We start from the raw sequence: 10,879 nt of genomic DNA, 5'->3' as shown, positions 1-10,879 counted from the left end.
CTGGGTGGCTCAGTTGGTTAAGCGACTGCCTTCAGCTCAGGTCATGATCCTGGAGTCCCTGGATCGAGTCCCACATCGGGCTCCCTGCTCAACGGGGGGTCTGCTTCTCCCTCTGATCCTCTCCCCTCTCATGCTCTCTGTCTCTCACCCTCTCTCTCTCAAATAATAAATAAATAAATAAAATCTTTAAAAAAAAAAAAATTTAGGTCAGAGCTGCTTTTACTTTAAAAAAAAAAAAAAAAAACTTTATTCATTTTATTCAAATAGACTTTCCAAAACTAGACTCTAGTCTTAATGTTTTCTCTTGAAAGTTAACAGCCTTTAAATCTTCGACACATTATATTCTTTTCAGATCCACCCTCACCCCCAACTCGATTTTAAGGCAAATTCTGATATTATTTCATCTGTAAATACTTTTATATCTCTCTAAACAATAAACAGTTTTATTTTAAAATAAGTATACCACCATTATCACTCCTAAAATAATTAACAATAATTACTTAAAATCATCAGTTATCTAGTCAGTATTCAAATTTCCTGGATTGTCTCACAAATTTATTTACAGTTGGTTGTTCAAATAAAGATCCAAGCAACTTCCAACATTGCATTTGGTTGACGTCTTTCAAAGTATATTTTAATTTAAGGGCCTAACTGGAGGCCTGTCACCTGGTTTTGTAAATAAACTTTTATCAGAAGGAAGCCATACTCATTTACATATTGATTATTGTTGCTTTTTGCCTTTGCTTTTGCATTTGTGAGAGAGATTACAGTTAACCCTTGAATAACACCCTTGAACTGCACAGGCCCACTTGTACAAGGGTTTTTTTGATACATTACTATAAATGTATTTTCTTTTACGACTTTAATAACATCTTTTCTCTATCTCACATTATTATAAGAATACACTGTAATACATATTAATATACAAAATACATGTTAATTAACTATGTGTTATCAATAAGGCTTCTGGTCAACAGCAGGCTAGTAGTTGAGTTTTTGGGGAGTCAAAGTTATTTGCATGTTTTTGACCGCATGGGGGGTTGGGTGGAGAGGAAAGGCACTGCTAACCCCCATGCTGTTCAAGCATCAACTGTATTATGACCTGCAAAGCCTAAACTACTATCTGGTCCCTCTTTACAGAAAAAGTTTGCTGACTCTTATTTTTACCTCTACATTATTCCTCTCTTTTTTATCCCCACCATTTGTTGAGGAAATCAGGTCTTTTGTTCTAAGAATTTTCTTATATCCTGGATTTTACTGATTGCATTCCTCTAGTGTCATTTAGGATGTCCCTTTATCTCCTACATTTTCATAAAGTAGTAGTTAGATCTAGAGGCTTGATCTGATTCAGGTTTAGTTATCTGGCAAGAATACTTAATAAAGGTAGAATTGTATACTACTTCCTATTATATCAATCAAATAAAAAGGCACACTGTTTGGTTTCTCTCTCTTTCTGTGAAGTTAAGAGAATCAGTCTGTCTGGGCCCAGTCAGTCTAAACTACCCATTATAAAGTTCCAGAAAAGTTAATCACTTAATGGTGTTAAGCAAGCATTGATAATCACGGCTTAAATCAATGGTTTTCAACCAAGAGTGATTTTGCCCCCAGCAAGGTCTGGAGGCACTTTTGGTTGGTAACTAGGGGGTACTATTGGCAAATAGTGGGCAGAAGACAGGGATGCTGCCAAACATCCTACAATGCACAGGACAGTCTCCCACAGCAAAGAATGATCTGGCCCAAAATATCAGTAGTGCCAAGACTGAAGAACCCTGCCCAAATCTATTATTTCGGGAGGGGTTACAAAATTGTGATACTCTATCATTTCTTGAGAATCTATTAGCTGGAATTTTTCTATTAACTTTCTCACATCAATTATTTGGTAAGCCTGAAATACAACTGTAAAGGAAAGGCAGGTTAAATGCTTGACTCTGTTTATTTAAAAATGAGTTAAGAACTCATTTGTTATTGAGGCTGACTGAAATGCCTCTAAGTTTTTTGGCTTCCCCCTGAGAGTGACTTCATCAGGTTGTATGCAGGTTGCACCTTAAACATAAATTATTTTTATTTTAAGATTTTATTTATTTGTTTGAGAGACAGCATGAGCACAAGAGAGAGAGAGAAAGAGCATACAAGCAGAGGGAGAGGGAGAAGCAGGATCCCCTGCTATGCAGGGAAGCCCAACTCGAGGCTCCATCCCAGTACCATGGGATCATGACCTGAGCCAGACAGACACTTAACTGACTGAGCCACCCAGGTACCCCAACATAAGTTATTTTTTAAAAGAATTTCAAGATCGAGCCCCACACCAGGCTCCCTGCTCGGCAGGAAGCCTGCTTCTCCCTCTCCCACTCCCCCTGCCTGTGTTCCCTCTCTTGCTGTGTCTCTCTCTGTCAAACAAACAAACAAACAAATAAATAAATACATTTAAAAAAAGAATTTCAAGACCAGGATTTCTGATCACTATACTACAGTAAGCTAACTGAATTAAATCATTAACACTTTATATTAATGTTTAACCATCTTCCCTTTGAATATTTTTTGAATGCTAAGACCTAACATGACCTACCTAGATCAACTGCACTACTTGGCAAAGTCTCAAGCTTAATGCCATCTGCTCACTGTTTTAACAGCAGAGTGCTGGATGCAAACTATTTGTCTAACAAAAGTCAACTGCCCTTCATCTTACTCTCTTGAATTTTTAAAGAGTGTTATATCATTCATCAAAAAAACCCAAAAAATTGGGACGCCTGGGTGGCTCAGTCGGTTAAGCGTCTGCCTTCGGCTCAGGTCATGATCCCAGGGTCCTGGGATCGAGTCCCGCATCGGGCTCCCTGCTCCGCGGGGAGCCTGCTTCTCCCTCTGCCTCTGTCTCTCTCTGTCTCTCATGAATAAATAAAAAATAAAAAAATTAAAAAAATAAAATCTTAAAAAAAAAAAACAACCCAAAAAATAAACAAAAAACAACCCATTTATTACTAGACAATAAAAGTGGCAAAAAGTGATGGTACTTCTTTAATGAAGCAAAGATCCCTGGTTTTCAGTAAGGTTTTCAGAACTGCCTTATTTTTAAAAATTTATTTGAAGAGTGAGAGAGAGAGAGAGAGAGAAGGAGCAGGGGGAGGGGTAGAGGGAGAGGGAACAGCAGACTCCCCGCTGAGCAGGGGGCCTGAGGTGGGACTCGATCCTGGGACTCCGGGATCATGACCTGAGCTGAGGGCAGATGCTTAACTGACTGAGCCACCCAGGTGCCCCAGAACAGACTTATTTATAAAAATTAATGATAATGATGCAATTACATTTAATTTTCTCACATAATTGTTCCCAGACTCTAATTTATCACAATTGAGAACACAATTTCCCTCCTTCACATAGCATAGCATAAATGCTATGCATTTGTCATCATAGTAATACTGTTATTAAACACAATGGGCTTCTTGACTGCAGAACTTTAGAGATACTTTAATATGCTAATGTGCTATCACTGGGCAAAATGTTACTGTGTACTGTATGAAACATATCTGGAGCTTATTCAATTGATTTTTTTTTTTCCATTTAGATAGACGCTTGACAGTCTCATGGAACATACTACTATTTAAAACATAATTAAAATAGTCAGTTGAAAGGCCAGTTAGATTACACTACCCCAGTGGCTATTAGACACAAGGCTCAAAAGGAATTCCTTACCCCTAAAGATCAATAAGGTTTTGTACATGAGAGACTTTTGGAGATTAAAGGCCAGGGGCCCACAGCAGTAAGGGTATATCAGTCAGGTAAAGAGAAGGAAATAAGGTGTAGTTGTAGACTCTGAAACTGGAGAAGAATGGGGAAAAGTATGAGAAGAGAAAAAATGGTAATTGTTTTATTGGTATTAAGGAAACTTATAAGACCATGACTATTATGTCAATAACATAGTACTTTGCATAAATGACAGAGAGTGAACTGGCTGCTGCTTTTCTCCTGGAATAGTGAGTGGCAAACAATCCTCTAAACACCCAGATAGATATGTTCAAACTATAGCAAAATAACTTTGTGATTTCTTCTGATCTGTGTCTCTGAAATAACCTCCTTTTATCACACTGGAAAAACTGAGAAGCAAATTATCTCATATATGTCATTGTTCCCCACCCCATTCTCTAGCCAATTCTGATGTTGCAGATGTGTCCACAGTAACTCACCATCACAATTCAGTAACACTTACCGTTTAAAGTCAAAAAGAGGTAAAGAAACTTTGCCCAAAGCTTCTGGCCCCTTTCTCTGCTTATTAGAATCAGGGGAACTTCCACTGCTCTGATTTAAAATTCCAAAAAGAGTAAGGTGAAGAAGTGATTCTAATGGCAATTGTGATATCTGGATGGGAAAAATGATTCTAAGGGGGGAAAAATGTATTAATAGAAAAAAACAAATTAGATCAAATATGAAATTTAACCATTTAATGAGACTGACAATTTTAGGTATTTCATTTGACTTATTAAAAAAATCTTTAATCCCGACTAACTTTTACTTAAGTAGCAAACTTGGCCAATACGTACTATAAAAAAATCTTAAATAAATTTCATTAAAATTTCAAATATGTAATATTTCTTAAGAAATTTCTTAGTGCCGGGGCGCCTGGGTGGCTCAGTTGGTTAAGCGACTGCCTTCGGCTCAGGTCATGATCCTGGAGTCCCAGGATCGAGTCCCACATCGGGCTCCCTGCTCAGCGGGGGGTCTGCTTCTCCCTCTGCCCTCTTCCCTCTCGTGCTCTCTGTCTCTCATTCTCTCTCTCTCAAATAAATAAATAAAATCTTAAAAAAAAAAAAAAAAGAAATTTCTTAGTGCCTTTACTCAAGACTTGATAATGTCAATTTCTAGGCAAAATAATAGTCGTTTTTATTTCCTTTAGGAAAAACTAGATGAATGAGTATTTCTGATTCAGATACATATGTATATATGTGTGTATATATATGTGTGTGTATATATATATACACACACATACACACAAGCAGACATATATGTTTATCTTTTTAAATTTTATTTTTAAGTCTGAAAGGATACATTGGGTCAAAAGTGGTCACTCTGAGGAGTCGTAAGACGGTAAGTGTTGGAAATAAAATGACACCCTTTTTACCCATACATATTTTTGTATTATTGTTTTCAAAGATGCATTATTTTTGTAATTTAAAAAGATAAAAGAAAAATAGGAAAACACTTAATAAATGCAGAATAAAAAGTTCTGCAATTACATACCTACCTAAATAGTGAAAGCATTCCCTTAGTTTAAAAACAGTATTTTAAAAATATTAACAGTGCAAAAAATATTGTACATGGATTTAATTTTCTAATGTTAACCAAGAACTACGCTTCATATATACAGTATTACAGAATAAATACTAAACTAAGCAATGTTATGAAAACCGTATTTCTATGGTTTGTATGTATAATTATATGTAAATTTACAGTTTTAACTTGACAAAGTCTAAGAATAATTAATGGCATGTTCTGTAATTTTAACAATATGTAATTTTTCAAAACAGTATTTCAGATTTTTAAATGAGAATTTGTCTCTTCTATAGAGTATCTAGAAGAGACCTTAAGATGTAAGAATTTAGTGGATTTTAATGGAAACTGTGATAAAAACGAAAACTAGGATGCATACATGGAAAAAAGTAAAGCAGGCATACTGAAAAAAATAAAAAGCCAAAACTTTCACTTACAGTTCATCCCATTTAATAAGATAGAAGAAATTCTTATAAGTGCCAACCTTCTTTGATTGAATAGGTTTAAAAAGATCCTTTCCATTGTGAGACAGGGAACATATCAAGTAGTATTTTTCATAACTGAGAAAAGAAAGATTTTTTTAATTGGATAATACAAATTTGTTAACTAATACAAATGCATTTCATTAGCCATTCTTCTCTAAAAGTGACTATTATCTGAAATTATTTGGTCACCATTCATTTGAATTTTTGGAAAGCATCTGAAATTGAACTATTGCAAATTCTACAAAAATAAAAAAAAGTACAGCAGAAGGAGTACAGAAGGAAACATATATCCCCAGGTGCCAGTCTAAGGGGGCCATGCTAGAAACCTTATCACAATTTTGTGCTCACTTAGTTACTAGCTTTAGATTTTAGCTGAATGGCACTAAATAATTATTTATTTCTAGGTAAATTCTTAGAAGAAAAAGTACAAACATTATCTTCTGTAGGTGGTATTTTCCTTTGCTAAGTAACTGAGTCAGTTAAACATATTAATGGTGCATGGGCCTGACTTGCACTGAGCCCGTCTTTCTAATCTATTAGGAGGCTTCTATCCATGGAATACATGCTGTTGTATTCTCATTAGACAGCAATGATTTAGCCCCTAATTGCCACAAGTACAGAGCTCGTTAGATACCGTCAGGCAATCTTGCAGGCTAGGAGCCTTAGGTTCAATAAAACTGTGTTCTCCTGGATTCGAACTTACTGCTAGGCTTACACATTAACCATTTTGTTCCTATATACAATGTATTAATCATTCGAAATATATTTTAAATCTGATCTCACTGGTTCACAAAACACCTCTAGCTAACTACTTGACTACTTTTCAACCTCATTCTATTTGTCCCTCTTTTCTTCAGCATTTTACTTTCTTTCCATCTTATCACTGCCGTTTTCTGTATTGTCTTCTACTAAGTATTTGTTTTCCATTAGTGTCCCCAAATTTGTGTGTGTATATGAAACTGTATGGAAGATGTGGAAGGTATTACCCCTGTAACATTTAAACGAATCAAATATCTTCACATAGTAGTAGTACCCATTTAAAGCCAAGTTCCAAGAGGGCAGAGATTTTTTTGTTGCCTTGTTTACTGCTGAATCCCTAGTATGAGGAACATTGCCCAAAGATGGTATTCAGTATTTATTAAATGAGTTAATATATCACTTTCAAGTAATTATGTATTTTATTATATTAATCTAAAGCTCAATTTAAGCAGAATTTATGTTCGGTATCTCTTCACTAGTCTTTATTTTACTTTATAGCATTAAGTTATTATGGAACTATTTCATTAAAAACATTCAGACTTTTCAGTTTATATGTCATTTCATAAACTGAAGTTGGCAAACTTTGTGGCACTGACAAAAAAATCAAAAAGGAAAAACCCATATTAAAAATTCAATAGAAAAAATATACTCTTGTAGACTTCAAAGCCTAGCAATCAGTAAATTGTAAACTATTAAAGAGGGAAAAAAAATGTGCTAGAGCCTAGTGCCATCACACTGTCTAAAGGAAAGGCTGAAAAAGTCATAAATTGACTAATATATTAATTAGCATTTGCCTTTATAAGTTTAAACATATATTTTCCTGCCTGTTTTTTGCATGTAGTGTGTTATTTTTTATTGCAACAGTTTCAAACATCTCTGTAATTTTTATGAAAACCACAAAGGTATCTGGTGATTCTTATATCATCCATTTAAATATTAAGAGAACAGTGGATGGCTGACATTTTATAGAATTAGAACAGCTTCTGGGTAAAGTTGTACATATTCTGGTTTAAACAGTTACTTACTTTGATACCCAATTACTTGAAATTCCATGTGCAGCAAAAATTGTAAACTGAAGCTGTTCTGTTGTTGTCCACGCTTCCTTGATGTTCCTATTACTTTGGGCACAGTTTGCAGGACTCCTACCACAATTTGCATGGAGTCTGAGAAGATCATAAATTGCTGCAGTTAACTGGTCCATGCTTACTTGAACAGGATTTTCAGGATTTAGAGATCCTAGATTTAAAGAAATTGTTAATATAATTCCCTGAAAAAACAACAGTTATTGCTAAAATTTAAAGAACTTAAAGACATACCCCTAGATGAACTCTTACTAATATCTCCTTCTCCAGACAGTGAAGTCACCTGCATACACACATACAAATTAGTCAGAAAATTGCCCATGATGTACTGAAATTAAAGGTAAAAATTAAATGCTATATAAGGAAACCTCCCAAAAATTTCTGTAGAATAAAACAAAACAAAAATGCAAGAAGAAAGTGAAAATCCCAAACCAAATAAAGATGGTTTTTAGTTATCAAGAAAACCAGAATAACTAAAATTAGTGCACAATATAGAAACTCAACAAAATCTGCCTCATTAAATCAGTCTAGTAATTAAGATTTGAAACCCAAAAGTGATAAATACACTAATATGATAGTTTATATTCTTAGTAATAGTTGCTTTACTATTAGTATAATATCTTTGGGGCGCCTGGGTGGCTCAGTCGGTTAAGCGTCCAGCTTAACCCCTGCCTCTCTCTCCCTCTCTTAGAAAAAAAAAAGAAAAAAGAGAAGAGACCCAAATTTCTATATACCATATAGATAGCTTTATCCATTCATTCTCACAGAGAGCCTATCTCTTAGATATCTGTTGAAAGGCATACCATCAATATAACTTTTCCTTCCTTTAAATTTATTGTCTTGTAATATACCTTCTCTCATCCTTTCATCAGAGCTATGAACAACCCTATGAACAGAGGTACTTAAATCCCCATGGAAATACCATAGGGAGAGCTTTTTACTAAAAGCAACAGTATGATATCAAGAAAGGACGCCCAATCTGGTTGTTTCTGAGGTAATAAGTCACTATTAGTGAGACTTCTGGGTATTTTCAAGAGGAAGAGGAATCGCCAAGGCAGAACTTCTCCCATGGACAGTCATGGACGTTTCCATCCAGAAGGACAAGTGGTAACTATTACCACCCAGGTTCTGAAGCTCAGTATCCACCTTGAACCCTCCAACCAACTTTCTTATGCCACAATTCCTCCTCCACACATAAAAGGTTCACAGTTTGACATCCATGTATTCAGTATCAACCCTCACAAGCTCTTCCAAAGCAGCCCATTTCTTCTTAGGAGTTCCCAACTTTACCAAGTGACCAAATCAACTCAAAAGTGAAAGCCAAGGTTAAAATAATAACACTTTGTCTGGAAGAAGCAAAAATCTCCCAGTTTAAGTGATACTCACTGAAATACATATTTTCATTTAACAAAATGCTAATTACTAAAAGAATACTCACATCAGCACTTTTACTCCTCGGAAGATTAACTGCTCTCTTTAGCTTCTTTACTGATTCTGTAATGGCAAGAGTCTCTACACCATCTAAAGCGCTACAGATTTTTCTTACAGCTTTAATTACTTGATCTACCGCTCGGTGCTGGTTCTTTAAAAATAAAAAGTAGAAGTCAGAAATTAGACATTTTAGATGTGCTTAAGAACGGATATCCTTTCCTCTTTTGCAATGAATAAGAAATAACCTTTTCAATTATCTATTTTATTCTGAATAGGAAAAATCGGGTCTGATTTTTCACTTTGCCTGAGACAATTATTCATACACAAATGCCATTAATTTCATATTAGAATAATAAATTATTAACAAATTACTAAGTCATTAAAAAAAACTGGAGTTATTTTTTCCTCTCATTTGAGATTAAGTTCCACATTAAAAACACCAATCCTGCCTGCCAAAAATTTGGTATCAAAAACCAAGTTCTTGGGGCACCTGGGTGGCTCAGTTGGTTAAGCGACTGCCTTCGGCTCAGGTCATGATCCTGGAGTCCCTGGATCGAGTCCCGCATCGGGCTCCCTGCTCAGCAAGGAACCTGCTTCTCCCTCTGACCCTCCCCCCTCTCATGTGCTCTCTCTCTCTCTCTCTCTCTCTCTCTCTCTCTCTCTCTCTCGTTCTGTCTCAAAAAAAAAAACAAAAAAAAAAACCAAGCTCTTCAGAGGTTGGCCACATATTAATAACAATGGGCAACAGTTATGAGACGTAATCAACTTTTAAGCATCGTTTACATCTGTATAACCATCACTTTTTAAGTCTTGTCTGATGAAAAAACTTCCTTGAGGACAATTCCTCCATAGTATTCAACCACAGTTGATTTCACCATGTTTCAAAAATATACATGTACAAATATATTATAAAATCATTTACCTGATGAGAATATTTAAAACTCCCTCCCCATTCCTCCATCATCATTTTAAAGTATATGTCTCATTAAGAAACATTCTTACAGGGGCGCCTGGGTGGCTCAGCCGTTAAGCGTCTGCCTTCAGCTCAGGTCATGATCCCAGGGTCCTGGGATCGAGCCCCGCATCAGGCTCCCAGCTCAGCGCGAAGCCTGCTTCTCCCTCTCCCACTCCCCCTGGTTGTGTTCCCTCTCTCGCTGTGTCTCTCTCTGTCACATAAATAAATAAAATCTTAAAAAAAAAAAAAAAATTCTTACATAATGAATTCATCAAACATTTAAGCCAAATTTATATGCCAAGTACTGTTAGAATGGGCTGAAACTTAGTACTGTACCATCCCTTAAAAATTTAAACTTTTCCACCCTTAAGGCTTGGCAACCATAATCTAAATGCTCCCTGTACCTTCATGCTTAAATGAAACTACCTCATTTTCTCAAACACCCAATTACCCTCCAGTCCTCAGGGCCTAATAGTCTATTTTCTAGCTCCCCATTTTTGCTTACATAACTTATATTTCTGTTTACTTTTACTCCTATACCTTCATGCAAAAATCTTTCCAATTTTGAGGCTCAGGTCCCCATCATTTTTTACATGCCAGTTATCAATTTATTGTCTATCAATTCCAAATCCACCCTTCTTTGCTCCACTTTGTGATACTGAAGCTAGACCTATAAACATTTCTCCTTTGCCAGCTGACACAATGTTAGGTTTTGTCAATAGAGGGCACCGAAGAGACACTCACGCAACAGCAGCATGAAGACACTTCTCATCAAGGTTCTAGTCCTCCATTTTTTACTTCAGCTTCAGATCCCAGTGATCCTCAAAGACCAGCTTCAGCTGCGCCCCCAGGCCATGGTCTCCCAATCCCACAACTCTATCAAGTTTCTTTGCTATAAGCAACCTATGTGT

General features: G+C 35.9%; 1 protein-coding gene across 1 annotated transcript in view; it reads right to left on the bottom strand.

Moving 5' to 3' along the window:
• The window catches only part of PIK3C2A (phosphatidylinositol-4-phosphate 3-kinase catalytic subunit type 2 alpha), an 86,898-nt gene that overhangs the window by 15,484 nt on the left and 60,535 nt on the right, over positions 1-10,879 (bottom strand). Inside the window, exons 10-14 of the mRNA XM_081799240.1 lie at positions 9,021-9,164; positions 7,817-7,865; positions 7,526-7,736; positions 5,694-5,816; positions 4,199-4,366 (exon numbers count right to left, since the gene is read on the bottom strand). Coding sequence (XP_081655366.1) covers positions 4,199-4,366; positions 5,694-5,816; positions 7,526-7,736; positions 7,817-7,865; positions 9,021-9,164 — 695 coding nt within the window. The remainder of the gene's footprint in view (positions 1-4,198; positions 4,367-5,693; positions 5,817-7,525; positions 7,737-7,816; positions 7,866-9,020; positions 9,165-10,879) is intronic.

This window comes from Leptonychotes weddellii, chromosome 11, assembly GCF_054177405.1.
Source record: "Leptonychotes weddellii isolate Sample4059 chromosome 11, ASM5417740v2, whole genome shotgun sequence".
Lineage (NCBI taxonomy): Eukaryota > Metazoa > Chordata > Mammalia > Carnivora > Phocidae > Leptonychotes > Leptonychotes weddellii.
This window is presented reverse-complemented; position numbering and strand designations above follow the sequence as displayed.